The sequence below is a fragment of the Tamandua tetradactyla genome, chromosome 1 (assembly GCF_023851605.1).
Source record: "Tamandua tetradactyla isolate mTamTet1 chromosome 1, mTamTet1.pri, whole genome shotgun sequence".
Taxonomy (NCBI): domain Eukaryota; kingdom Metazoa; phylum Chordata; class Mammalia; order Pilosa; family Myrmecophagidae; genus Tamandua; species Tamandua tetradactyla.
In genome coordinates, this window is record NC_135327.1 from 10774746 (window position 1) to 10802714 (window position 27969).

General features: G+C 59.8%; 3 protein-coding genes across 9 annotated transcripts in view; 2 read left to right on the top strand and 1 right to left on the bottom strand.

Annotated features, from left to right (window-relative positions):
- Positions 1 to 870: 870 nt before the first annotated feature.
- Positions 871 to 6605, top strand: EMILIN3 (elastin microfibril interfacer 3). Its single transcript, XM_077168289.1, has 4 exons — positions 871 to 1028; positions 2323 to 2445; positions 3672 to 3895; positions 4174 to 6605. Exons 1-4 carry the CDS (start codon positions 871 to 873, stop codon positions 5955 to 5957), a joined length of 2289 nt encoding a protein of 762 aa, XP_077024404.1. The 3' UTR covers positions 5958 to 6605.
- Positions 6443 to 22263, bottom strand: LPIN3 (lipin 3). Of its 6 annotated transcripts, none has more exons than XM_077168281.1 (20): positions 22156 to 22263; positions 18404 to 18613; positions 17140 to 17235; positions 16027 to 16310; positions 15785 to 15865; positions 15327 to 15447; positions 14826 to 15168; positions 13972 to 14071; positions 13702 to 13862; positions 13279 to 13372; positions 13126 to 13195; positions 11344 to 11436; positions 11228 to 11271; positions 10686 to 10824; positions 9583 to 9731; positions 9306 to 9392; positions 8660 to 8812; positions 8362 to 8476; positions 8170 to 8273; positions 6443 to 7945 (listed from the first exon to the last, which is right to left on the bottom strand). In XM_077168281.1, the coding sequence occupies exons 2-20, from the start codon at positions 18593 to 18595 to the stop codon at positions 7801 to 7803; spliced, it is 2571 nt and encodes an 856-aa protein (XP_077024396.1). In that variant the 5' UTR covers positions 18596 to 18613; positions 22156 to 22263; the 3' UTR covers positions 6443 to 7800. The 6 variants fall into 6 exon arrangements, 5 of the variants coding, with proteins under 5 accessions (XP_077024396.1, XP_077024391.1, XP_077024393.1 ...); XM_077168276.1 differs by having other exon boundaries at positions 15785 to 15868; XM_077168278.1 differs by having other exon boundaries at positions 15785 to 15868; positions 18404 to 18616.
- Positions 22264 to 22497: 234 nt separating this feature from the next.
- ZHX3 (zinc fingers and homeoboxes 3) overlaps positions 22498 to 27969 on the top strand; it is a 177262-nt gene continuing 171790 nt past the window's right edge. For both annotated transcript variants that reach the window (XM_077168396.1, XM_077168421.1), the window contains exon 1: positions 22498 to 22608. The gene's annotated coding sequence lies outside the window, so the exon portion shown is untranslated. The remainder of the gene's footprint in view (positions 22609 to 27969) is intronic.

Below are 27969 nucleotides of genomic sequence, written 5' to 3' on the forward strand. Positions count from 1 at the left end.
CGGTCCTGGGTGTTTGGGGTCAGCGCAGCCCTTACCTATTAGCAACGGGAGACAACCAGACCCCACCAGGGGGGCAGCCTGACTTGCAGGCTGAGTTGCAGGCGCTGGGGGGACCTGGGGAGGGGTCAGCAGAATGCGTAATCCTGGGCACTCCCAGATCACGATGGCCTGAGGAGGCAGAGCTGGCCAACAAGGGGCCTCTGTGCTCTATCTAGCTCAAGGAGGTGGCTGAGAGGGTCGTGCAGGCGCCCCCGAAAACAGGCTCATCTCTGGGCTGCGACCCTGGGAGCACCGGAGTTTTCTAAAAAAAAATCCGTGTGTTCTGCGCGTGGGAGGTTATTACAGAGCCCCGCGCCCAGGCGGGCCTCGGAGGGTGGGGTGGGGTGGGGTGGAAGGTGGGGTGGGGTGGGAACGCTGGCTCTGCCGCTCGCCCCGAAGCTGGTAAGCGATGGTGGTGGATGGGTGTGTTTGGGGGCCTCACGGGACACGGTGGCCTGCGTCCCTGCCCCCTGTCCCGCCCCCCCAGGATCCGCTCGCTTCTTAACCCTTTGCTTGCGGGCGTCCTCGGGCGTCAGCTCCGGGCTGGGCTGGGGTCTGGCTGCGGAGGAGGAGGGGGCCGGCGGAGTGGCGCGGCGCGGCCCGGAGTTTATGCTAATCCGCGCAGAGCCCGCCTCCCGCCTCCCCTCGGCGGCCCCAGCCGCGAGCAGCGCCGGCCACTCGGCGGGACGCAGCCGCCGCGAAGCGCCAGGCGGCCGGGCCAGCGAGCTCCGGGGACCGCGACGGGCGGCGGAACCCGGGACGGGCCAGCTGCGGGGGCGGCGCGGCGGGCGGGGAGCAGCGCGCGGGGCCAGGTGGCGCCCCGGGGCCGCGATGGGCCCCCGCCGCCTGCCCGTCTGGCTGTGCGCCTTGGCGGCGCTGCTCTCGGGGGCGCAGGCCAAAGGCACCCCGCTCCTCGCGCGGCCCGGGGCCGCCCGCTACAGCCTCTACACGACCGGATGGCGCCCGCGGCTGCGCCCGGGGCCGCACAAGTAAGCGCGGACCGTGCCGCGGGGCGGGAAAGCGGGGGGGTGGGGGCCGCGGGCCGCGGGCACGGCTCCCACCTGCCCCGACCCGCGCGGGGGCGTCGAGGCACCAGGCACCGGAGGCCGCGGCGCGGAGGGGGCGGCGCCCCACGCTCCGGGAGGCTGCGGGGCAGGCGAAGAAAACTAAGCCAAGGGGGCCTGGCGCGGCGGCTGGGATCCTGGCAGTGCCCGCGGAAACCTTTCCAGCGAAGTAACATTTTCCAGCTGCGCTGTGTGCAAAGCCCGGGCGCGGCGGACCAGGTGGGGCTAGAGGAGGCAGCGCGGTCGGCGCGCGCTGCACGCGGGGTGAACCCCACCCGCGCCTCCCAACTCCCCCCTGCCCCATCAGGGAGGGGATGGAGCCGTGTGTCTCGCGGCCGGGTGCCCCTCCCGCGGTCAGCATGATTCCCGCCCCCCGTTCCCCAGAGCTCAACGGGGGGCTTCTGGATCCGGAGCCTGTGTTGTGGATGTAAAGTGGAAGAGCCGAGCACAGGTGGTCGACTTAGGCCAGGCAGCCCCCTCCCCAGCTCTTCCGACTTGTGAGGAGGACCCCCTCCCCCGCCTCAGTTCCGGTCTTTAGCAGGCAGTGGGCTTGTGAACTGGCGGGGGTTGGGGGGGGTGCCACCTGGGGTCCCATCGTATGGAAACTCTAGCTAAATTCGAGAGGAATGGCGCAAAGAGAGCGTCCAGCCCATGTCTGACCCTCAGTGGGCCTGGGCATATTAGAGTAGGCTTCCTGGAGGAGGAGGCGCAAGAACTAATCTGACAGAGAGAAAACAAGGAGCAAAGGCAGGACCTGGAAGACTGCAAGGCTTCTCCAGGAATTAGTAGGGGAGGAAGAATTAGAAACATGGTTTCAAAGGAGACACTAACTTGGAATCTCAAGAAGCCTTGAGCTGGAGGAGCATGGGAGATGTGGTCACACTCTTAAGGGGAAATCTGGGATGGGGCTGTGCCCAGGGAGGGAAGGCAGAGTGTGAGTGTGTGGCATAGGTATGACAGACACACCACATTCCTCGCTCAGTACAGGCTTAGCCTACGACCACCCACCAGGGAGCTGGGATCACAGAGACCGGCAGTGGGGCTGGGGCCAGGCCGGAAGGTGCTGGACCCCAGGCCAGGGGTTCTAACTCTCAACAGCCAGGAGGGGGTGAGATGGGGGTCTGGTCCCCCACAAAGGCCCACGGATGGGGGAGAGGTTGGACGCCTCCGTGAGCCTAGCCTGGGTAGGATATCCCCAGGGTACTGCTCTCCCCTGCAGGGCCCTCTGTGCTTATGTGGTGCACAGGAACGTGACCTGCGTCCTCCAGGAGGGAGCAGAGAGCTATGTGAAGGCTGAGTACCGGCAGTGCAGGTGGGGGCCCAAGTGCCCCGGGACAGTCACGTGAGTGCACCTCCATCCCACCAACTTAGGTCCCTGGGCACAGGTCCCAGGCCTTCCTTCAGCTGAGAGCGGCAGCCAGCTAGCTCTCCAAAGAGTTCCCTGAGCCTCAGAGTCTGCACCTGCCCCCCCACAGGTCAGAGTGGACTAAGGGGCCCTAGGTGTAGGGAGCTGGGGAGGACCCCAAAGTTTTGAACAGCCCCACTTCACTTGCACAGACAGGGGCAGGCTCAGGTTGGAGGCCGGGACCCCACCGGGGTTGAGGGGAGATGGAGATCTCCAGGAAGAAGCAGTCCAAGACAAAGGAGGAAGCAGCAGAGGCTGAGGGAAGGGTTGGGAGAGAGTAGAGGGTCCCACTGGCAATGGCAGGTACCAAAGAGAAGGCTGGGCAGAGCCAAGGAGGGCTTTGGTGATGGTGGAGAAGTCAGGGGTGAGGGCTTGGGATGTGGGGCATGTGTGACGATCTGTAGGTACACATGTGACACCCAGACACCTGCAAGACTGTATACCAAAGAGGGCCAGATGCCTGTGTGTGGAACAGGTACATGGCTCAACAGGTGAGGGAGCCCTGCCCCGCACCGCTGGGACCTCCCCTCTGTGCTCAGAATCAGAAATGCCCTTCCACCACCTCTCAGTGTCCAGAACGGAGCTCAGAATAGGCTAGGAAAGAGTGGGAAGAAATCTGGGGGGCCGATGGGCGCCAAGAGTGGCCCCCAGGGCAGTGAGAGGTGTTGCCTGCCCCAGCTCCAGGGCTGTCCCCCCCACCCACACTCCCTGTGCACATGAATGGAGCTGGGTGGGGAAGGGTGAGAAAATGGAGAGGAGGAGGAGGGGGAAACTTTGAAAAAAATCTCCAGGACAGGGTCAAATTTCTGATGGCAGCATGAGCTAAAGGGATCCAAGTAGCCTTGGGAGAGTGGGGATCCAAGTAGCCAGGCTCACCCTGCTAGCCTCCTTCCCCAGCAAACAGGGTGGGGTGAGGGTCTATCTGCGTCACCATAAACATGTCTCACCCCCACCCCCACCCCACTGCCCTGTCACCTTAAGCCATTGAAAAGGAAAGCCCCTGGGGGAGGGGCAGTGGGGAGAGATCTAGCCTTATGCAGGCTCTGACAGTGGCCCTCAGTACCAGCCAGTGGGAGCAGGGGTGCCCAGAGGGAGGCAGGAGCCACGGACACAGGCGCAGGACCAACAGTGCCACCCAGCCCGCCCCCTGCCGTCCGGCCCAGGTACCGCACAGCGCTCAGACCCAAATACAAGATCGGCTACAGGACAGTGACGGACATCGCCTGGCGTTGCTGCCCTGGCCTCACGGGACAAGCCTGCCCCGAGCACCTCACAGACCCCGGGGCCACCCCATCCCAGCCGAAGCCTGAGCCCCAGGTTCCCTCGGGGCAGCTGGACCCAGGCCCTCGGCCCCCTCCTTACAGCAGAGTGGCCCCCAGCCCGCATGGTGAGTCTGCCCCAGGAGCCCTTACCAGGCTGGTCAAGTTTGGGGGGCTCTGTGGGGGTGGGGGTGGGGAGGGGACTGAGCCAGGCTGGCAGGGCTGGGGGAGATGCATGCCACACTGGGTGAGAGAGTGATGCCCCAGCACCCATTCCCCCAGCTGGGGTGGGGGTATTCCAGCCAGAAGGTAGGCTGAGAACAGAAAGTTTCTGCAGTGTAGGGATAGGGCCAGCAGAGAGTCTAGGCCAGTGAGTCCCCTGGGGCTCTCTCCTCCTCTGCCCCAGGAAGGAAAGGCCCAGGGCTGTTTGGCGAGCGGCTGGAACGCCTAGAGGGTGATGTCCAGCGCCTGGCACAAGCATACGGTACCCTCAGCGGCCTGGTGGCCAGTCACGAGGACCCCAGCAGGATGACGGGCGGCCCCAGGGCTCCTGCCGCCCCTGTGGGCTTCGGGGTCATCCCCGAGGGTCTTGCAGACCCAAGCGACAGAGCTGGGGGGCTGCTCGCCCCACCCCTGGATGAGATCCTGAGCAAGGTGACGGAGGTGAGCCACACGCTGCAGACTAAGGTGCAGCTGCTGGACGAGGTGCGCGGCCTGGCCCTCCGCCATGAGGCCCACCTGCAGCGCCTGCGGGAGGCTCCGCCGGCCCCGCTTACCTCCCCGGCGCTCCTGGAGGAGTATGTGGACCGGCGGCTGCACCGGCTCTGGGGGGGCCTGCTGGACGGCTTCGAGCAGAAGCTGCGCGGCATCCAGAGCGCCTGCGACCTGCAGGTGCAGGAGGTGCGGCAGCGGTGCGAGGAGGGCCAGGCGGCCAGCCACAGGCTGCACCAGAGCCTGGACGGCCAGGAGCTGGCCCTGCGCCGGGAGCTCTCGCAGCTGGGCACCCGGCTGCAGGGCCTGAGCACCGCCGGCGGGGCCCGCTGCTGCGGCCAGCTGGCCTTGATCAGTGCCCGTGTGGACCACCTGGAGAGAAACCTGCAGGCCGTCGCAGAGGCCCACCGGAGTCACGACCCACCACTCGGGGGTGAGATCGCTCGGCTCTCGGCTGCCGTGCTCGAGGGAGATGTGGCTGGGCGGCTTGAGGTCCTGGAGCCCCTCAATGGGACGGAGAGTGGAGTGCAGGGGTGCTGTCTGGGGACGGAGGAGGGGGCCTGGGGGGCAGGGGGCTTCGGGACCGTGCTGGAAGAGCGGGTGCAGAGCCTGGAGGAGCGTGTGGGGGTGCTGGCTGGGGGCACAAGCCATGGCAGTGCCCCACCGGGCAGGACCACGCCGCCCCTTGTGCAGACGGAGCTGGCCGTGCTGGAACAACGGGTGGATTCGCTGGAGACCTCGTGCACCCCCAGCCCGGGCTCAGCCGTCCTAGACAACCTCACGGCAGAAGTGAAGGCCTGGCAGGGCCGCAGTGAGGCCCTCCTGCGCCAGGTAGCCAGCCACGCGACCCTACTGCGGCAGCTCAATGGCACCGTGGCCGACGTCCGAGGGCAGCTGGCCGAAGCCCTGGGCAGCTCGCTGCAAGGTGAGATTACCCTGCTCAAGGTCAACCTGAACTCGGTGAGCAAGTCACTCACGGGTCTCAGCGACTCGGTCAGCCAGTACTCAGACGCCTTCCTGGCCGCCAACACGTCCTTGGACGAGAGGGAACGCAAGGTGGAGGCTGAGGTCCATGCCATCCGGGAGCAGGTCAGCAGCCAAGGCTCGCGCCTCCAGGCTGGCCACAGGCAGGTCCTGAGCCTGCGGGGGGAGCTGGAGCAACTCAAGGCCGGCGTGGCCCACGTGGCCGGCAGCCTGAGCCGCTGCCGGGACACAGCACAGGAGCTCCAGCACGCCGTGGGCCACTTTGACCAGAGGGTGGCGCAAGTGGAGGGCGCATGCCGGCGGCTGGGCCTGCTGACTGCGGGCCTGGACAGCCTGCCCGCCCAACTCAGGCCCACCGCGGGCCTGTGGGACTACGTGGAGCAGCTGAACCGCACGCTGGTCCAGCACGCCCAGGACATCGCCCGCCTCCAGGATGACCTGCTGGATTGCCGGGCCCAGTTGGCTGGGCAGGTGCAGCCCAGAGCGGCCGACTAGGCAGGCCAGACGGGGCCAACCCCTGGGGCCCAGCTCTGCACAGTGGCCCCCTCTCGACCTCCCCCGCTGTGGACGCCGGCTCAGAGGCCACCGAAGGCACAGTTGCATGACAGAATCCTCAGAGCTGCACAACCTGGGACAGGGCAGGAGAACAGTCGAGGCCGGGATATTGCAGACTCAGGAGATATCAAATTCCGCGCCTGCGAATTGCTCTCTGTGGCCACGCCAGAGCCCAGCTCCCTGCAGACCTGCAGGCCTTTTGCAGACAGCAGCTCTACCCATTGACCCTAGCCCCCACCTGCGGAGACTTCTGTCCCCAGCCATCTGGGCCAGGTTCCCGCAGCAAGGCAGTGTCCCCCATCCTGGAGCTCTTCTCACCCACGGCAGCTGCACAGGGGCCACCCCTGAACCAAGAGACCTGCCTCGGTAGTCAGAGGCTTCCAGCTCCTCACAGGTCCTTGAGGACCAAACGGAAGCACACAGACTCGGCTGAGAGTTCTCTTTATTCCTTCAGATCCTGCCACCAGGGGCGGGAGTTGGCAGCTGTAGAATCTCAGAGGAAAAGACCGGGTCTAGGTCATCTGTTTGGAGACCCCACCCCAATTTATCCTTTTTCTTTTCTTCCCCCCAAGATATGTTCCAGTAATTCTGGTCACCACATAGTCCTCTTCCATTCCGGGGGGGGGGGGGGGGATCTTTCCTCCCAGGTCACGGCCTCTCTCCAGAGTGGTCCCAACGTACATCCTGGCTGGAGTGAGGCCAGACCCCGGGCAGGAAGCCACAGCTTGGGGGGGAGGGGGCCAGGCTGTGCAAGGCCCCAGCCCGGCGAGAAATTCAGGTACGAACCAGCTAAGTGACAACTTCAACAGTGTTCATCAGGCCTGTGCAGCTTCCTGGAGACCCTCACGCTGGTCTCTGCTGAGGCCCCTTGCCTCGATTTCCCTCCCAGCAGCACGAGCCTTCCTGTGTGGTTCTGTGCATGCTCACAGCCATGCCTTCTGGTTTCTGGGCATTCGCTATCCTGCCCTTCCCTCTGGGACTGCTGGGGAGGGCGGGTTCTGGAGTAAAACTTTTAGCTGGTCAACAGGAATGTTCACCAGCAACGGCAGGAGGGAAGGCTGTGGGGGCGTCGGGCCTGCTCCCCTCAGGAACCCAGGCAGCAGCTCTGTGAGCACTGAACTGGCTGCAGAGGTGAGGGATCCACCTGCCCAGGCAGGGTTCGGGGCCGAATCCTCAGGGAAGGTGCTGAGAGCAGTGGGGGCAGCCGGGCCGGGGCAGGTGGCAGCCATGCTTCCTCAGCTCTCGCATTGCCGGGGAACCCCACCTGTCCTGCTGCCCGAGGGGTGCTGGGACCTCCAGCGTCGGGGTGTACACTGTGTGCTGAAATCCCTGTGCTGTCTGGCTCATGAGCCAGGGCGAGGGGCCAGGGCTGATGAAAGAGACAGGCTTCCACAGGTCCTGGCTCCCAGGACGGGTGGGGGCACTATGTCCCCTTCCCAGATGCTTACTCAGCTGCTCTCCCCACTGCGGCCTCAGGGCAGCCCCAAACCTTCCCTATGCACAGGCCTCCCTCTTCTCTCTATCAGTGGAGCCGAAGCCCCTGGGTGACAGGGACAGAGACACCACGGGCAAGGTGGCCCCTGCACAGGCCCAGATGATCTACATTTAATTGCCGCAGGCCGGGGCCATGCTGAGGCCTGCAGTACCTGCTTCCCCGCCACCACTCAGCTGGCAGCCCCCAGCCCCGAACTCCGCTTCAGTGGGTTGGCCCTGTGGTACTCCAGCTCCCAGGGTCCCTGACACCCAGACAGCTCTGGGCCAGGCCAGAGCAGCCAAGGCAGGTTCAAGCGAGGATATCAAGGTCGACCGGGGGCAGCAGCTCCCGCCAGTAGCAGAAGTTGCTATATTCAGGCTGGGTCAGGTCTGTGCTGGGGCCACGGGCCACGAGCGGGAAGAGGAGCTCAACCACCTCACTGAGCCGCTCGTACCTGCAGGCAGAGCCGGGCGGGTGAGAGCCTGAGCGGCAGGGGAACGTGGCCTTGGCCACATCGCGGGGGGGGGGGGGGGGAGATGCCACCAGCACCCCTGGGTGTCCCAGGGCAAGTGACAAAGTCCCAGGCCGGAGGAGAGGTTGGGGCCCACGGAGAGGCTGGGGTGAGGGTGGACAGGGGGCAGGGCAGGCTCTGGGGTCCCCTAGCGGGATCTGGCTCACGTGGATTTGTGGCTCTTCATGAGCTCCTGGATAAGCTCTCCCCGAGGGTTGACCGTGAAGATGCGGGACTCGGGGAGCCCCACTTGCCGATAGGCAGAGACGTCCTGTGGGAGTCAAGGAGGGGCTGGAGGAACAGAGGCTGGCTGGGAGGGAAGCTGGCGGCCCCTCAGGCCAGGGAGGGGACACACTCACGTTGGGCCTGTTCCCAAACGCTGCGTAGAAGGGCTGTTCCTGGGGCAGAAACAGCTGCTGGACGTCACGCAGGCAGGCGACCTTGAACACCTCCGGCTTCTTCTCTATCACCTCCCTGGGCCGCCGGGGTCATGGTCAGGGAAGGGGGTCAAGGAGGGGCAGAAACCAGAGGGGTGGCAGGGTCAGGTGGCTGTGGCCCTGACCCAGCTCCATTGACACCTGCGGCCCGAGGCTGACCTGGCCCGGGCTGCCCCTCCCTCTGGTGGGCCGTGGGCTGGCATTGCACACGGGCGGTTACCTGTGGAGGGCCGAGAATAGGCTGCTGGGAGACAGCAGGATGGGGCCTTTCGGGAGGCCGCAGCCCCGCTCGCTCACCCACTGCAGGTACCCCTTGGTGAGGTCTGCCATGCCGATGGCCCGCGCTGAGCAGTACAGAAACCTGTATCCGTTTCTGGAGGGGAAAGGGACACCTAGCTGTCAGGAGCCATCCCGTGCTCTCGGCTTCAAGGCCAGCCCAGCCCTGGGACTCCAGCCTCAAATCCAGACGTCTTTGCAGGGGGTGACTTAGGGAGAACAGCTGGGCTGGGCTGGAGAGCGGTGGCCTCAGCAGCATTCCCAGCCAGACAGAACCCAGGATGGCTGAGGCTCGGGCTAGTGTGCAGGCCTCCCTGGCAGCCCCGTGGAGATGAGTGTTAAACAGGAGAACTGAGGACCAACAGGTAGGTGCCAGTACTCCAGGAACCTGCTGCAGGCTTCTGCCCTCATGCCCAGCTCTCCAGAGCAGAAAGCAGGCTGGCCCAACAGAGACACAAGCTTGGCACTCCCTCCCGTGGCTGGCCCTGGCCCAACCTTGGCTCCCCAAAGCAGGGGCCTGGGTGGCCTGGGGCTTCCTGCACTGCCTCCTGCTAGCCGAGAGCTCGCCCTGCCCTGGCCTTGGCACTTACAGGTGGATTTTATGGTAGAGACTGGTGATGCCCTGGTGTGTCCAGTCTTTCCCGAGCTGGGGCAGTATGTGGCCCAGAGCGTCCGACCTGGAGCCAGAGAGGAAAGGTCTGGGGCAGCCTCCGTGCCCTCCCGCCCCATGGGCAGCCTGATCACACCTGTGCTGGACAGGCGAACTTGGCCCCAGCCCCAGCCAGCCCACCCCACCCCACCCCCACCCGCACAGGGGAGGCGCGTCTCTGGCCCTCTCTCCCCTGCCAGTGGCCAGCCGGGCCTCACTTGGTGATGGTGCCGTCGATGTCGGAGATGACCACCTTGTCGTCCCACTTCCACAGGTAGATGGTGGCCTTGCAGCGGCAGGTGCCCTGGTACTGGGTTGTCACGCTGAAGACCACGTCATTGGCGCCTTCTTGTAGGTTGAGGCGCCGCTGGAGCCAGGCAAAGGGGGGAGATGTGGCCACCCCTCTCCCCGAGGAGCCCAGTCCAGCTGGGGCCTTCCATCCCCACAGGTCTCCATCCTCTTCCTCCCAACTCACAGAACCTTCCCAGTTCATCCGGGACAGCCACGCACAGACGCAGCCCCTGGACAGAGGGGGTCCGGGGCAGGGGGCCAGGCAGAGCTCTGACCCCCTTCATTCCCCTGAGATGAAACCCACAGGCAAAGCCTGGCCCCGGACTCCCCACCCAGGTCTCCTGGCGCCGCTCTTGGCAGGGAGAGACCTCGTTCCATAGACAGGGCCCCGTGGGGACCTTCACACACAGCCCCCTACCTGGGGCGGGAGCATGTCTCAGCCTTCCTCTCGGGAGACACCTCGCCCTGTCCTCGGTCCAGAAAGGAGGATGAGGGCCGAGCCCAGCCAAAGCTGGTGACCAAGGCTTCAGGGCCCAGTAACCCCAAGTTGGGTGGGAGCCCCTGAGTACCAGGCAGATCCTGCTCTGTGATGGCTGTCCAAACGCCCCATCCTCAGGAGTGACGTCCCTGACCATGCAGCTCGGGGACAGTGTGACTTGGGGAACGGGCGTCGTGGAACTCAAAGGGCTGTCATGTGCGTTTGATTCCCTTAGGGCAGCCTCTAGGGCGGACCAGAGCTTGCTGCCCTGCAGCAGGCAGGCATTTTAAGATGATGCATGAAAGGGGTTTTGCAGTCGGGGCATCTAACTGAGAAATGAGCTAGCTTCACAGTAGTGAGCCTCCTGTCCCTGGGAGTATGCAAGCAGAGGTTCTCAGGGAGGCTGCCATGGGGGATGGATTCTGTCCTTGGCTGGCGCCCAAGCAGCAGCACAGAGCTGTTTCTTGGCCAAGCTCTGAGGGACCTGGACAGCTCCGCCTGGCCATCCCGTCCTCCCCCACTGCAGGAACACATGCGCATCCACACACTTACAATCTGCTCGGAGGAGAGGCGGAGGGATTTCTTGTAGGCAGGCGTGTAGGCTGGAGACGAGAGCGGTGGGGAGGGGGCCTCGAGGACCACAGGGCTGTCTGGGGCGTCGGCCTCGCTGCCTGGGGTGCCCGCCTTCTCCCTGCAGCCAGCCTCAGCTGAAGGCCCTTCCCTCCCAGGGGACCATCATCCTGGACCTAGCCACGCCCTTGTCCCTCCAGAGACCCCTCCTTGCCGTCCCCCCTTTAGAGGCGAGGGAAGGAAGCAAGGCCAGCTGTTCCCTGCAGACCCCCTAAGGTGGCACCCCCTGCAGGAGCCGGGGACCTGGGCACCCATTCCATCTCTGCCGTTCCCTCGCCGGGGGGCCCTTCAGTGCACCTCTAGGTCTCACATTAAACAGAAATGGGGACATTTCTCAGGAAGAAAGGGATGCAGAGGTGCTTGGGGAAGAAAAACCTCACTGGGGATGAGTGCTGGCTCACCCACCCCACAGGGAGCTCCTTCCCAGCTCCAACCCCGAGACCCAGCCAGGAGACCCAACGTACCCCTGCTGCTCCCTGGCTGCGACCTTCTCCCTACGGGCACCGTGCTGTGGGAACAACAGGCCATGAGCCCCACCCCAGCCCCGGGCTGGCCCCACCCCACGGGCATGACCACCCACCTCCTCAGCCGGGAAGTCCCTGCGTCGCCAGGAAAACCACCACCGCCCACCCTTCCGGGGCATCTTCTCCTTCTCCAGCTTGTCCACGGTGCTCTGTGGGCACAGGAAGGGCAGGGCATTTTCTCCCCCTGCGCCACATGAACCTACCTTACATTGCCCTTGGGGCCCCCCCTAAGCCCACAGCCTGGGGTTGACCCTGGAGCCTAGAGGTCAACATCTGGAGGCTGAGGCCCTGCACTTGCTTCCATCCTGGGATTCCAAGCAATGATTCTTGGGTCTTTGCCCAGGTGACCAAGAGCCATTTCCTGTACCTCCCACCCCCACCCCAATCCCAGCCCCCTCACTCTTGCACGGTCTCAGCCTGGCCTTGGAATCCTGTGGGTCAGTCTCCTTGCCAGAGCAGGTGAAGGCAGTGCTAAGGGGATTTCTCAAGATCCGGTTCTGCCTGCATGATGCCACCAAGTGGCGGCAGGAAGGACAGACTATAGCCAATAATTCCTTCTACCTCCAAGATCACACAGGCAATCTCCCGAGGTCACTGACCCTCTCCCATGAACAGCCTTCCCCTCTGCATGCTACCATCACCTTCTGGCTGGGGCAATAGGACTGTGTAAAAAGTGCTGATTAGATCTGTGCTAGATAACCCCAGGGAGAGCCCAGGCCAGGGCCCATCTGGGAGACACCTCAGCAGCCTATAGTACAGAAGGGAGAACCTGAGTCAAGAAGACATGGGCTCAGAGAGGGCCAGCTAGGGCACCCCCTACAGCTGGGAACATGCTTCGGGGAGTCCCTCAGGTGGTGGGTCTGCCTGGGTAAGGCCAGGAGAGCCAGGCCGCTTAGTGACCCCTACCTCCCAACACGTCCCAGAGACAGCAGGAATGCCAGGGGAGGAGATGACTCTCACCAAAGGGAGGCACCAGCTATCAACATCTGGTTGGTTATGTCACTTGGCAAACCTAATGAAGCCAAGCATAATGGGGCGGGGCAGGGCCCCAGACTGTTCCAAGGGGCAGAAGGGGAGGGGCAGGAGCAGGCCAGAGGGCTCTGTCCTCCAAGAGTGAGGGGAGAGGGCCCAGAAGGAGCAGGGTGGAGGCTCTGGGAGAAACTGAGGAGCCCCTTCCTACCTGCACAGGGTGTTCCTGCCCCTCGCCTGCTTCAGGCCTCCCCAGAGCTGCCCAATGGGCACAATAGGCAGTTTCCCTGTGGGACCCCAGACCTTTGCTTCCCAGCACTCATACTGGGGTTTTAGATTCATCTGGGTGAATCTTTGATCAACCCCATCTTTCTAGGACTGGGGCTGTTTCTGTTCCATTTATGACCATTCCCAGCCAGGGATGGTCCTACTACTCGCACATAGTAGGTCCTTGGAAAATGGGTATCGATGAAGGGACCCAACACCCACGCGCAGCCTGGAGGAGTTCCTGGGGCGAGGTGAGGAGTGGGGTCTCTGTCTCCAAGACTCATCTCTCAGATCCAGAAACCTGCCCTGGAAGGCATGACCCTGTGTAGGCATCTGTTGGATCTTTATTACTCTTTGGCTTGTCCTGACCATCTCTGATACAAAGGTCAAAGTCTTAGGGAATTCAGCCGTGGCAGGAAATCAGAGAAGGGTTGAGCTTTGTCCGCCCGGGACAGGGGCAATGCTGGGGGTAGGGCCTTGCAAGTCAGCCAGCCCAGGCCTTGAGGGCCATCTCTGTCCGCCTTCCACTTCCTGCCAAGGGGTCTCCACCCCAAGGCTTCAGCCCTTCTCCCCAGCAGGTCCCAGGGTGTCCTCATCATTACCTTGGGCAGATTCTTCTGGAAGGCTTGCAGGGAGAGAATCATGGGGGCAGCCACGGCCCAGTTATAATGCCTGGGGAGAGAGAAAACGGGGCTCCTGGGGCTCCTGGAATGGAGATATTCTCGAGCTGCCAGGAGCGCAGCCCCAGCACTCACTTCTCATTGATTTTCACCACGAGGTTTGGGTCATCCAGGATGCCAGGGTTTTCAGCAAGGTCCTGGTAGGAGATGATGTGCTGGTTGAACTTTTCTGGTCATAAAGACGGAAAGTGAGGGATGAGGCTTGCCACAGCCCATGTGCTCTGCCCCCCGTGTCCCTTCTTGCCCCCCATGCCTCCTTGCAGCCCCACAGACCTCCTGCTGGTCAGACACCTCTCCCCCCAGCACCCACTCATCCTGGATTCCCATGGTCACAGCTTAGCCCCGAGCAGGAGCTGCACCGTGACTTGGGAAGGCCCCGCCCTTGCCGGCTCAGTGAGATCCACCAAGTCCAGCCCAGCCTCACACCTCTGCTGCCCTCCCTTGTCCCCTGGGCTCAGTGCCAATCCCTGGGAGGGCTTGGGCCACGGTCAGGCCTACCCGGGTTGATGTCCCGGCTCTCGGCCAGTCCACCACAGAGGGACAGCGCCATCGTGTCCACTGTGTCTGGAGTGGGTTCTGGCATGTGCTCAGTACTGGGGTCCTGCAGGTGCTTCTGGCTGCTGGGGTCACTCCACCTCCTGGCCCCCAGCCCACCGTCACTGGGGGCAAAGGGGCAACACTGACATGAATACAAGGAGGCCTCTGATGAGGTCCCCCTGACCCCGTGGGCCCAGATCACAAGACAGCCTGGCACCAGAGCCTAAGCACCTGCGTGGGAAGTAAAGGGCTGCGTTCTCAGAGTCCAGGGAGGGCAAGTCATCGAGATAGATGTCACTGGGGCCCAGGTGCTGGCTTCTCTTCCAGGAACCTGTGGGCAGAGGAGGGGACATCTGTGGACCATACATGTTTGGTGACGCGTGCAACTTTCAGCTCCCTTCACCTGTGGACCCTCTAATGCAGCGCTGTCCGATGGAATGTTCTCCGATGACAGAAATGGTCTACACCCACGCAGCCCCATATGATACCCGCTAGCCCTACACAGGTGATTGGTGCAAGACAGAAAAACTGAGTGTTGATTTTTCATTTAATTCATTTCCACTAAGTGTAACTGAATGGTAGGTAGCCATATAGAGCCTGGGACTCAGGATTTAGACAGCACAGGCCTCAAACCCTCACACATCTCCCAGAAAAATCCCACTGTGAGGCCGGAACCTCTGGCGTCTGCTTATTGTGTCCTCTCGGTGCCCAGGACAGAAAGCTCCCTCCCTGCCTGTGGCCTCGGTGCACGCAGTTTTCTCTGCTTCATGTTTGCTTCCCTTCCCTCACCCGGCTGGGTCTTTGCCTTCAGGCCACGCATCACCCACGCAGAGGGGCCTTCGCTGGCCATGCAATTTAAATAGCCCCTGTCCGAGCCGTCACCCTCTTCCCCATCGCACACACCACATGTCCCTTATTTATTCATGTGTTGTCCGCCTCCCCCCAGGGCCACGAGCTCCGTGGGGGCTGGTCCCAAGCCCAGTGTCTGGCACACAGTAGGTGAACAAAATGCGCCTGAAGTCCCAGCATCACTCCGGGGACAACCTGTGGCCAGGGAAGCGTGGGCAGGCCCGGGCATCACTCACCTTTCTTCCTGAAGTCCCCTGCTGGCTGCCTGCTAGGCGCAGGGTCCTCCAGAGCTGTCCAGCTCCGGGATTTAGAGACAGAAGGGAGGCTCCTGTGCCCAGAGTGCTGCGTCTGGATTTCCTCCTGCTCTGGGGTGGGGAGAGGGGGGTCCTCGGAGGTAGGAGACTGTGCATCAGACTGAAACAAGTTGGCGCCAGCCCCTGTTTGCAGGATCAGGGGCTCCCAGGGGTCCACGCCAGCCATAGAAACAGGAGGGGTACTGGGGCTTCCTTGAGGAGGAGAGGTCATCCGGGCGCTGCATTCAGGGACCAGGGAGGACTCGAGCCGCTCGGCTTTGGCCACCTTCAGTCAAACAAATGGAGGGGCCTGTGGACCAGGTCCTGCCTCCCCACCGCAGGAAGCCTTGGGTGGGTGCCTTGAGTCTCGGTCACTCCAAACTGACCCCCAGGGCCCCTGGACCCCGAGAGGCAGCGATGAGGGGCTGACCTGGAGGAACTCACCTTGGGCAGCCTCCCCCAGGCCCACTGCATGTGGGACTCGGCTCGCAAGGGGCTGGGCTCCGGGGTCCGCAGCTCCAGCTCGGAGTCACTCTTTGGAGACGTGAGCCCACCTGACGTGGGGCTGCGGGAAACAAGAACTCAGAGGCCCCCAAGACAACTTGCCGCCCACCCGAGCCTGGGGAAAAAATATCTGCAACACATATTTATGCTTATGTTGGAAACACAATATAAAAAAAGCACGTGAAGATATACAGAATACATAAATGTGTAGAGAACTACGAAGCAATCCAGTAAAAACAAAACAAGGCCAGAGATAGGCAAAAGACTCGGACTTCACAGAGAAGAAATGCCAATGGCCAGGAAGGACCTTAAATGTGTTCTATGCCATCGGTCATCAGAAAAATGCAAACTAAAATGACCGCAGACCTCGGTCCGGAGCCCCCGCCCTGGACTCTCACCTGGCCTGGGAGGAACATTCCCCATCAGAGTAGGGGTAGATGTCCTTGGGCTGCGGCGAGGACGCCCCTTCTGACTGGACACTGCTGAGGGGTCACAGGGAGATGGTCACTGGTAGGCCCGGGAGCCTGCGGGTCAGGGGCTTGGGGAGGGGAAGACCTGCGGCTCAGAGAGGTCAAGGACTGGCCCAGGCCCACCCAGCGTCAGCAGGACCAGCACTTGAAGGCCAGTCGGAGACCCCCACCTGGTGCCCACACCCCCCGGGGGCTCCGGCCTCGGCTCCTCCCGCGGGGATGGCTCGCTCTCGGGGCCGGCCTCCAGCTCCTCCGAACTGGAACTCGCGGCCGCCGCGCCCTCCTTCCGCCTGGTCTTCCTCCTGCGGCGCCTCCTCTTCTTCCCCGGAAAGGCCGTGCCGGGAACATCGGGGCCCTCGGGCTCTCTGGCTGTGCCTGGCTGAGAGCCCGAGGGGAACCCGGACAGGCCCCCCCAAGGGATGGGCGAGGTGCACAGGCGGGGGGGCACGGGCTCCTGGGAAGCAGAGCAGGACAGAGCTGAGCGCGGGGCAGGGGTCACCCTCGCCACCCCGAGTCCTGGGCCCTGGGGTGAGCCCACGTGGGGTCAGAAGAACGGCTGGGGAGGCCTCGAGCTCCCTAATCGAGCTGAGGCAGCCCCAGTCCCAGGGAGAGGGCTGCTGCACCAGCCATTCTGCCCCGAGCAGAAACTTGGCACCAGTCTCGCGTCTCCTTCTCGGCCCACACCTGCCGCTGTGGACGCTGCTCTGCCTCTAGGGCGGCCTGGGCACCGCCTTGTCCCGCGATCACCCCCCTTCACTGCAGCGACCACTGTTCCATCACCCACCATGTGTCCCAAACACGTCTGGGAAAGTTCTTTGAAGGCCCCTTCCAACTCCACCAGACACTGTCTGGCATCCAGCAGAGGCTCAGTTAAAGTCTGCCCAGCACAAACACTTACACCCCCTCTGCTTCACCCTGGGCCCTGCCTCCCTCCCCCACCTCCTCAGGGCCTGCCCACGCAGAGCTGGGTTCCAGCTGCACCGGAACAAACCACACCTTTGCTTTCCAGCCCCCTCAGCACCCCGTGCCCAAGCTGCCCGGGAAATGTCTCCTTTGCACCCTTTAGAGGCCTGGCTCAGGGTGCCCTCCTCTGAGAATCTTTCCCCAACTTCCCCGGGATTTAGACTCAGCCAACCTTCTCCTCTGGGCTTCAAGAGCCCATGGGGTGCCGGAAGCCCCTGCCAGCGGGGTGCCCCCGAGGGCCAGTGACAAGTCCCAAGACCCCACCCAGAAGGGGCGCTGGTGAAGGGGGCGGCAGGGCAGCTGAGGACAGCGGCCCTCACCTCATCGCTCTCCAGCTCCTGGACAAAGAAGGCCTCCCCGCTGTCCCCCAGCTTCATGTGCAGGTCCACCGGCTCCCCGTTGATCTCGATGTCCACCTGCAGCGGGGCGTGGAGGGACAGGGGGTGCACGGTTCCCACCGCGGGCCCCCAGGCCCATCACTCTAGTCCCCCGGCCTTAGCGCCTCCTCAAAGCACCTGGTTCCCTGCTGCCCAAGCACTCCCTGTTCCCCACAGGGAGGGGAATTCCCCATCTAGATCGAGCCTCCCCCATCCCATTCTTTGAGCTTTATTGCACATATCACTGTCCCAGTTAACTTGCCGGCTCCTTTGTTTCTGGGTTCCCCTTTCCCCCAGATCCGCTAAGTATAGGAATGTGATCTGACTTGTCACTGCTGTGTCCCCAGCTCCACGAGATAGTACCTACACATCTGTCTACCCTACAAACAAGGGAAAGAATTACCACTTATTGAGCACTTCAAATAGAATTTTATATAGATGATCTGATTTAAACTTCACAACAAACTCCTGCAGTTGCTCCTAGCCTTATCTCCACTTTACAGCTGAGGGTCTTCAAGACTAAGGAATGTTCTGGGAAGTGGCCAAGCAAGGAAATGAACCCAGGGAGGAGAGTGCTGTGCGGAGGTGGCCACCTGGTCCCAGCAGGGTGCTGGCCCGGCCAGCAGGTCCGGGTGATGCCAGTGGGGTGGGCTCCACCCACACACGTCACCACTCCCCTTTCCTATTAGGATTCTGGAAAGCTCACAGCTGCTCCAATGCGAAGGAGACTTGGCTGCACTAAACCTTGCCTCAAACAATCTCTGTCCAGTTCTCCGGAGTCCGGTGAAGAGACTGAGAGTTGACTAAGGGAGAGGAACTAACCTCTGAGTGCCACCTGCACGCTTGGTCCTGGCGCAGCATTATCAGTACTCACTGAATTCTCCCAAACTCTCCCACCACCCACCCCAGCAGATGAGGCTGTATCCATTTGGACAGGCAAAGTCACCAATTTCAAAGACATGAAGTGACTTACCGAGAACACAGCTAAGTTCTAAGTACACTGGAGCCAGTTCTCATGGGCCCCAGAACCAGGGCCAGCCCCACGGTGCTGCCCCCACGGGAAAACGGGAACCCGCCAGGACCCGAAACCCCAAACCGACCCAAAACCCTTAAAGAGAAGGGACGCGTGTCCAGAAGGCAGGTCTCCACAGGACGGAGGCCCGAGCCCCTCCCGGGACCGCGGCGGTGGCCGGGCCGCAGCACTCACCACCTTCTCCCGCGACCGCAGCACGCCCAGCTTGCCGAAGCGCACGTGGAAGGGGGAGCAGCGGAAGGAGCCGTCCAGCTGCCTCACGACCAGCACGTCGATGCCGCCGCTCAGCGTGGCCGGGTTCAGGCCCCGGTACAGCTCCTTCACCGTGCCGAACACCGTCTCGGCCAGCTGCCCCATGTAGTTCATGGCTGGTGCTGGTGCCCGCTGCTGGGGACAAAGGCCTGGGCCACCTCCTTCCGTGGGGAGGTTCCCCACGGGCTGCCCGGGGATTCCGGGCGAGCCGCCTCCCTGCTCCCCAGGCCGGTCTCCACACCCCTGAAGTGGGGCGCCGGCTGCCCTGCGCCTCTAAAAGCCGTGACTCAGGCTAATGAGCCCCGTGCCGCGTGCGCCCGGCCCCTCCGGTGTCGCTAGTCCTGTTCCGACACGCGCCCGCCGAGGCCCAGCGGGGCAGCCGGGATCAAACCCCCGCCTGTGTGGCTGCCGGAGCCACAGGGGAAACCGCTGGGATGGGCCACGCGGGGAGAGCCCCGCTCTGGGGTCCCATTCGGGATATCAGGCCCAATCGGGGGTCTCTGTTTTTCCATCTGAGAAATGGGTGAGGCCATCTTGCTGCCCCGTGGTTCCAGGAGTTGGAAGGGGTCTTCCTGGGTTACGCTAGCTGATATGCGGCGGTCCAGAGGTGGGGGCACGCCACATACCTCAGGCTCTGCTCAGCCCCATTCCTGGGGTTAGATGCCCAAGGCAGGGCAGCCCTATGGCTGAGGGCAGGGAGGGCTCCCAGCTTAAGGCTCTACTCTCCTCTCCAACTCCCCTGGCAGGTAGCCCCTCCCTTGAGCTAGGTCCCAGCCCAAAGCAGCTGCCCTCCGTCCCCCCAGCCAGATGGGTCCCTCGGCTCTCCCACACCAGGTAGGGCTGGCCAGGAGCGGCAGCTGTGGTGACCACAGGGAAAGAAAAAAAAGTCAGGGTCACGATGAGAGCCACTTCCCAGCTGGCATGGTGCCCACCCTGCTAGACTCAGCTCCCCACCCAACCCTGAGGGCCAGGCCGGCACCCTACTGCCCCTCTGGCTGCTGGGACCGCCCAGGCCCCTCCACAGGGCGCCTCCCTCTTTCTGACCCTGCATCAGATCCCCCAGAGGACCGTCCACAGCACAGGACCACTCTTCAAGGAGGTAAAGTGACTGCACCAGGGGCCCTATTAGCTCATAGGCCCCAGGAGGGGCAGGGGGAGTGGGAGGGAGGAGGACAGAGGGACCCAGGTCCAGGCCTCCTGACCCCACCCCACGGGGCCCCTCCACTCCATACACCCCAGTTGTCTGCAGGGGGCAGCCCACCCACAGCCCACCTCTGCTCAGCCCCGAAGGCCTGGTCACTCAAAATAGGCTCCATGGGCCAGCAGCAGCACATCACCTGAGAGCTTAGCGGGAAGGCAGAGTCTCAGGCCCCACCTGCCCCTACAGAATCAGCACCTGCATTTTAACGAGATCCCCAGGTGATTCCTCCACCCTTCCCTGTTTGAGAACCACCTTGGTGTTCACGGTTCACAGCTTACTCCTGGGAGAGCCTGAATGACAAGCCACCGTGCACGGCACTTCTCAGATAGTGCCCCCATCCCGCCCGTGCCGGGACACTGGAGGGAGCAGTGAATTCCGGTCTTCACCAGTGCAAACCCAAGGCCTAATTCACACTGCTGACGTGAGAACTTGGGATAAAATGAGACTCTCTGGACACCCCCTAAAATGCCATTCAAATTCAATTAATAGTTTATCTGTAAGACACTGCTATGTGTTAGGTGAAAACTGCCACTTTGGTTTTCTCTCAACCTAACGCTGAACTTTGTGACTACAGATCTGGGGAGATAAGACTGACAAGGAGAGAAACTTGGTGAGCAGAGCTCCAGATCACTGCACTCAGGAAAAGCAGAGAGGACTTTAAAAGCTTCCGGGAATAAAGGAGCAGGTGTAGGAGGGGTGGGCCAGAGGTAGGGGCAAAGGCCTGCCCAGCTGGAGGTCCAGGCAGGGGATGCCCAGCCGGACTGACTGCCTGGCTGAGGACAAAACGCTGGGATGGGGGAAGAGGGTGGCAGGCTCTATGCCAGCTAGATCTAACACAGGATTTCTTAACTTCGGCATTATGTCATCTGGGGCCCGGATAATTCCCTGGTGTGGGGCTTGTGCACTATAGGACGTTTAGCAGCCAGTAGATGCCAGTAGCATCTATTCTTGGCCAGTGGATGCCAGTAGCACTCCTCCAACACTGACTCCAGACATTGCCATGTATTCCTCGAGGGGAAAAGCTGGCCCAGGTTGAAGACTACTGATTCAGCAGAAAGAGCCGCAGGGCTGAGATGGCCACCAGGGGGCGCTCGGGTCCTACTGCAACCCCTCATGGAGTGATCTCAAGTGAGTAACTTGCTCGCCTCAGTTTCCCCTTTCATGAAATAAAGTCTCAATTTTTCAGAGCCTTTTCAGCTCGAATGTCATGGGCATCTAAAATTCTTTCCTCTCCTTGCTTCCCCCACCCCACTAGTGGATGCCCCCTATATCTGCCTGCTTCTCTTCCTGCACATCCCTGAGAGCATCTTCTCTCCCCAGGACCCAGCTCTGACTCCCTGTGTGTCTCCACAGGGAGGGGCAGCTCTGGCTCCAGTTTACCACCTCTCACGCCCTAAATGATGAATCTCAAGTCAAATGTCGTCTGATCTTTGCCCCTGGGGATGCTGATGTGACTCTCAGGACTCAGCAGTTCCTCGCCCTCCCAAGCCTTCTGAATCCTCGTCCCTGATTTCCTGCTCACCTGGCCCCTCCTGTTGTCCTAAGTCAAAGCTTTATTACCAAATGCCCAGATGATGAGTGACAGCAGGGCCCTGAGGGTAAGGGCCCCAGCCTGTGTGGGTTCTAAGCCCCACCACATCACTTGCTTGCTGTGACACCCTGGGCAAGTCACTTCACCTCTCTGAGCCTCAGTTTCAGCCTCTAATTTGGGGATAACAATAGAGCCTACTTCCTTAGGCAGGTGAGTAATTAATAAGCGAAATAAGGTAAAGCCCTGGCCAGCAGGAAGTGCCCACTGCGCGTTCCTTAGCAGCAGTGTCCTGCCCTCCTGACAGCCCCAAGCTGCTGCCCCACTCACCCAGGCGCCTGCGGCTGAGGCTTTAGACTTCTTAACTTGGCCTTCAAGGCCCTGAACAGTGTGGCCCCATTATCTGCAGGTGGGCTTCCCCCAAGCCGTAGACCCCACTCCGGGCACATTGAAGGGTCTCCCAGGGAAGGGAAAGCAACTCCACTACAGGGAAGCTGGACCAACCCTCCCATGTCTGAGCTCTCAGCACCTCAAGGCCCCGGATTTGGGGAATGAGGTTCCCTACTCAGAGGGAGCGGGGAAGGGTAAGCGCTCCCTTTGGCCTGTAGGGGAGCGAGGGCCACCCCTGGCTTCCCAGTGCCTCTTCCACCACTGTGTCTGATCCGCAGGGTGGGGGTGGCGGGGCAGGGGAGGCACTCTGCTTTGCAACTGAGGACACTAGGTGCCAGCGCGGGTAGTTGTCTCCCGAGTTCCTGGGGTGAAGCGGGACAGCCTCCCCTGCCTCCACATCCCTTCGGAAGGGACGGACTGAAGCGGGTCCCTCCACCCCACGTTGCCACCTGGTGGCTAGAGGTGGACTCAGGCAAGCAAACAGGAAGAAACCAGGGTCGGATGGCAGGACAGATGGGCCGGGGACACATTTTCCCGGCCTGAGTCGGGTCCTACCTGGAGCGCGGCCCACTGGACTTCCTCGACCCGGCGCCGCCGCCTCACCTGTGTGCACCGGCTCAGCAGGTAAGCGTCTAGGCCGCACACTCACTTGGCGCTTCCGGCTTCACCACAACTGGGTGAGATCCCGGCTCCGCCCCCTCCACGAGCCAAGGGCGGCCTCCTCGGGCCCCAATCCGTCCAGGCTCCACCCTGCGAAGAGACCCGGTCCCCGCCCCGTCCCCACCCACTAGGGCGCTCTTTCTTCCAGCGAGGCTGGGACAGGGCGAGGATGCAGGCTCCGCCCAGGCAGGCTCCGCTCCCAGCCCCACCCCGCGCCCTGGAGCTGCGCGCTGGACAGTCCCCGCGGCCGCCGGCCGCACCGCCCCGAGCGCCGAGAAAGCGGGGATTTGGGAGTCGGTCAAACTTGGGCCTTCCCGTCTCTGCTCCCAGGTCGCTGGGTGTCTCTGGGTAAGTTCCTTCCCTCTCTGAGCCGGTTTTCTCCTTTGCCATAAGGGAGTAAAGTGATAGTCTCTTTGCAGGGTTTTCGAGATTACATGAAATGACCTCTGTGAGGTCCCTGACGTTTAAGGGTCCCCTCCTCGGGGTCGCCTTCCCTGACTCCTCGAGACTGTCACACACTCAGCGCACAGTTGTAATTTTATGATGCTTGGATGAGTCTTTGATGATGTCTCCTCCCCGTTTGAATTTAAGCTTTGTGAAAGCAGGCGCCGGATTGGTGGCGTCCATCCTTACACCCCAGCGCCCCGTGCAGTGGCTGCGCATACAACAGGAGCTCAGTAAATGCCTGCTCCCACATTCTGTCCCTCGGACGTAGCTCTGGGTGGGCGGGAGCGGGCTCAGTACCTCCACTGGCCGGCAGAGGGCAGCCGGCACCCAGCCTTCTCGCCCAGCCTCTCCCGGGATCGGCCTGCGTTTGCCCAAGTGGTCGCCGCCGCGGCGGGAAGTGGGCAGGTGCATCCAGGTGTGTCCAGGTGCGTCCAGGCGCGTGCACCCCTCGGCCCGAGGAGGAGGGGTCCGGAGGCCCGCGTTGCAAAAGCGAGACCCAGATCAGGGAGCGGCTTTTCCCTTTGGATCTGTGGTATTCATCCCGTGTTGGGTCAGAGCGCCCTCTGACAACCTGTAAGGATGTATCTCCCTGACTCAGAGGATGCTGAGAAGCATCAAGAGGAGTGCCGCCACCCCCCCACCCCCACCCCCGATGACCTGAGGTGCGTGGAGGAGACTCGGTAATTAACTCGGCAGGGGCGAGGCTGGAGACTGTGGAGGCAGGAGATGCAGGGAGTTTGCACCGGGGAAGGTTTGGGAGGTTGGGTGGCACGGCTGAAGAACCAAGCTTGAGAAAGTTTTGGGCAGCAGGAATAAGAGGTGGCCGCCATTGTCCTGTGACCCAAGGTGATAGGGCCTGGTGGGCAGTAACTGACCCCATGCATCGTCGCCTTGGCAAATGGGATTTGGTGCCAGTCCTGAACCCAGGCAGTCTCTGGCTGGTGTATCAGAGGGGCCCTGTGGGCAGTGCGGCTGTCTCAAGGTGGGCAGAGGGCAGCGCTTTTATAACAGTGAGACACTGGACACCTCCCGGGCAACAGGAATTCCTTAAGGGAGGCTGGAGAGGGAGGAAAGAGAGGTCAGAAATTGGGGCTACACAAGTTGCAGTTGCTTTATACTTCTTTGAGCCTCAGTGTCTTCATCAGCTTCATCTGGAGATAAAATCTGCTTTGTAGAATCGTATTGTGAGGATTAGCAGGATGCACTCAATTAGTGATTCTCAACCTTGTCTTTACATTGGAATCACTGGGGAGCTTTGACAAGTACCAGTGGCGGGTCCCACCCCCAGAGATTCTAATTTAACTGGGTGGGGTGTGGTCAGGGCATGGGGAGGTTTAAGAATTCCCCAGGTGGCGGTAATGTGCAGCCAAGGCAGTCTCTGGCTGGTGTTTCAGAGGGGCCTTAAGCTAAATAAATTAAGCAAATAAATTAAGGTAAATAAATTAAGCAATAAATGCTTAACAAATAATTTTTAAGTTGGGGTACAAATTGCTTTCATGGTTCCTTTTGGCGAGAAAAAAATGATAACAGAGGTTGTTGCACAAACTGGATTTCTGGCAGGCTTGTTTCTGGAACTATTATCTGGAATTTGATAATGGGGATGGGGGAGAGACAGGCAGCTCTGCTAACACGGCTCGTCGCCACACCCAGCCGAGCTGAACAACGCAGAGGCCACCCTGCTCTAGCTTGCAGTTTGCTTCACCTGGGATGACTTTGAGGCATGTATGTGTGTGCAAGCAGCACGGGGAGCTGTGTTTGCCCGTTTCTGGGGCGAAGGGTAGAGGCCATTTTCTCCCTCTCACTGGTTATACTCACCACGTGCATCTATAGTACCAGCAGCTGTCTGTCCCTTGGGTGCAGGTGGCAGACTTCCTTCTCTGTGGAACTTGGTAGCCCTATGTGCTTTGTTTATTATTGCTCCTACTTGGCCAGTCCTCTTACTTGCTGCATGAACCTGGTGTGATGTTGGAGACCCTCTCACCCAGGCCTACAGTTGTGGTCAGTTGTATTGGGCAGCAAGACACGCTTCCGGGAGCAGTTCCTCAGCTACTCCTGGTGACCTTCTCGGAGGTGGGAGGAAGGCAGAGGAGGCTGGGCCTGGCTCCTTTCCACTTGCAGGCTGTGAGGGGCAGGCAGCTGGTGCCTGGCTAGGGTTGCCATATTTAGCAAATAAAAATACAGGATGCCCAGTTAAATTTAATTTGAATTTCAGATAAACAATGAATTTTTTTAGCACAAGTATCTGAAATTCAAATTTAACTAGGCACCCTGTATTTTTTATTTGCTAAATCTGGCGACGCTATTCCTGGCCAAACAGCCAGGGAGAACCCAGAGTGAGGGATTTGCTGCTGGCTGAGGCCTTCTGTCCAACATTGCTGCATTCAGCTTCCATCTGTCACTGCTCTGCTCTAAAGCTATGCGTGGCTCCCAGCTGCTCTCACAGCACAACTTGGACTCTCTGCTGCTGGGCTGGGCCTGGGGTATTCTACCAGCCCAGCTGATTTGCTTAGGCCCTTGTCCATCTCTGCTCCTATTGATGTTTTCCCACCTGGACTGTTTCCTGCCCCCGCCCAGTAACAATTGCTGACACTTATTAAACACCTACTGGCTACAGGTACCATGCTGAGTTCTTCATCTATATTACCTCATTGGATCTTCATGAAACCCAGTGTAGTAGGGATGTAGTTAACCCCTTTTGTTGACGAAGGCTCTAATGCTCTAAAATAGTTGTTCTCAAAGTAGGGTCCCTCGGCCAGCAGCATCAGCCCTACTGGGAACTTTTTAGAAATGCAGATCCTCAGACCCTATGCCAATTTTACTGAATGAGAGACTCTGGGGATGGGGCCCAGTAACCGGTGTGTATGTTTTTGTTTTGTTTTGTTTTTTACTTTTTTTAAAATTTATTTTTCATCAAACCAAAACAACATACAAACATGAACATTCTTAATATACAAGCATTCCATGCATGGTATACAATCAAAGGCTCACAATATCATCACATAGTAGTATATTCATCACCATGATCATTTTTTAGAACATTTGCATCTCTCTAGAAAAAGAAATAAAAAGAAAAAACTCAAACATTCCATACCCTTTACCCCTCCCTCTCACTGACCACTAGTATTTCCATCTACTCAATAGATTTTAACCTTTGTTCCCTCTATGTTTTTTCCTATATCCCTTACCATTCCTTTTCATTGTCCATTAGTATTTCAATCTACTCAATTTATTTTAACATTTGTTCCCCCTATTATTATTTATTTTAATCCATGTTTTTTACTCATCTGTCAATATCATAGATAAAAGGAGCATCAGACACAAAGTTTTCACAACCACATAGTCACATTGCGAAAACTATATCATTATATATTCATCTTCAAGAAATATGGCTACTGGAACATAGCTCTGCAGTTTCAGGTACTTCCCTCTAGCCTCTCTGCTACACCTTAAACTAAAAAGGGGATATCTATTTAATGTGTAAGAATAGTCCAGGATAACCTCTTAACTCTGTTTGAAATCTCTCAACCACTGACACTTTATTTTGTCTCATTTCTCTCTTTCCCCTTTTGGTTGAGAAGGTTTTCTCAATCCCTTGATGCTGAGTCCCAGCTCATTCTAGGATTTCTATCCCACGTTGCCAGGGAGGTTTACACCCCTGGGAGTCATGTCCCGTGTAGAGAGGGGGAGGGCAGTGAGTTTGCTTGCTGTGTTGGCTGAGGCTGAGAGAGAGAAAGCAACCCCTGTTTTAACAGATTTCCCAAGTGATTCTTTTTTTTTTTTTTTTTAACATTTTTATTGAGATATCTTCACACACATACAGTTCACCCATAATATACAAGCAATGGCTCACAAATCATCACATCGTTGTGTATTCATCACCATGATAATTTTTAGAACATTTACCACCACTCCAGAACAAGAAATAAAAATAAAAAAAAGTATCTCATACATCTCATACCCTTTACCCCTTCCTCTCATTGGCCACTAGTAATTTCAGTCTACCCAATTTGTTTTACCCCTTATCCCCACTATCATTTATTTTGTTTATCCTTATTTTTTTTATTCGTCTGTTCATATCCTGGATAAAAGGAGCATCAGACACAAGGTTTTCACAATCACATGGTCATATTGTAAAAGCTATATAGTTATTCAGTTATCTTCAAGAATCAAGACTACTGAAACACAGTTCAACAGCTTCGGGTACTTCCCTCTAGCCACCCCAATAAACCATAAACTGGAAAGGAATATCTATATAATGCATAAGAACAACCTCCAGAATAACCTTCAGGATAACCTCTTGACTGTTTGAAACCTCTTGGTCACTAAGACTTTATTTTGTCTCATTTCTCTCTTCCCCCTTTTGGCCAAGAGGGCTTTCTCAGTCCCAGGATGCTGGGTCCCGGCTTGTCCCGGGATTTCTGTCCCGCATTGCCAGGGAGATTTATACCCCTGGGAGTCATGTCCCATATAGGGGAGAGGGCACTGAGTTCACCTGCTGGGTTGGCTTAGAGAGAGAGTCCACATCTCAGCCAGAAAAGAGGTTCTCTGGGGGTGACTCTTAGGCATGATCCAAGCAATTCTTAAGGACAAGCAGGAAGTTAGGCAATTGCAGTGTAAGGTGATGTCGGCTGTGGTGGGGCAGACTCAGAGGCCTGTAGAGGGACTGGGAGGGAAAGGTCGGGGAAAGCTTTCTCAGATGGGCACTAAACCTGAACAAATAAACAGGAATTAGCTGGATGAAGGCAGGTGTGGAGGTTGTTTCAGGTGGAGGATGAATTTGTACAAGGGTCCTGTGGTATCACCTGGGGGAAACTGCAAGTAGTTCCGTCCTAGAGGTGGGAGGTGAGAAGAGGTGACAATGGGATGACTCTGGGCAGGGTGAGAAGTGACAATGGGACGAGTCTGGGCAGGGTGGAAAGAGGTGACAATGGAATGAGTCTGGGCAGGGTGAGAAGTGACAATGGGATGAGTTTGGGCAGGGTGAGAAGAGGTGACAATGGGATGAGTCTGGGCAGGTTGAGAAGAGGTGATAATGGGATGAGTCTGGAGCAAAGGGAGACCCTCTGATGAGTATTGAGAAAGAGCCTGCAGCTTCCAGGTGGGGAGGGGCAGGCGCCAGCTCTTTCTCCTCCTCTAATCCAGATACTTCTGCTCCTCCAGTGCATCTGGACAGACTCAGTTCTCAACTGCAGCAGTGGGTGGAGTGCGCACCACCAAAACACAAGTTTCAGGGTCAAGGCCCCCCACTTCTTAGGCCAGGGT

Coding starts and splice junctions, on each gene's coding strand:
- EMILIN3 (XM_077168289.1), top strand. CDS start 871: ATGGGCCCCCGCCGCCTGCCCGTCTGGCTGTGCGCCTTGGCGGCGCTG. Junction 1,029..2,322: donor CTGCGCCCGGGGCCGCACAA/GTAAGCGCGGAC, acceptor TCTCCCCTGCAG/GGCCCTCTGTGCTTATGTGG. Junction 2,446..3,671: donor AAGTGCCCCGGGACAGTCAC/GTGAGTGCACCT, acceptor CGTCCGGCCCAG/GTACCGCACAGCGCTCAGAC.
- LPIN3 (XM_077168276.1), bottom strand. CDS start 18,595: ATGAACTACATGGGGCAGCTGGCCGAGACGGTGTTCGGCACGGTGAAG. Junction 15,448..15,784: donor GAATGTTCCTCCCAGGCCAG/GTGAGAGTCCAG, acceptor TGTTTCCCGCAG/CCCCACGTCAGGTGGGCTCA. Junction 8,813..9,305: donor CTCTACCATAAAATCCACCT/GTAAGTGCCAAG, acceptor TTTCCCCTCCAG/AAACGGATACAGGTTTCTGT.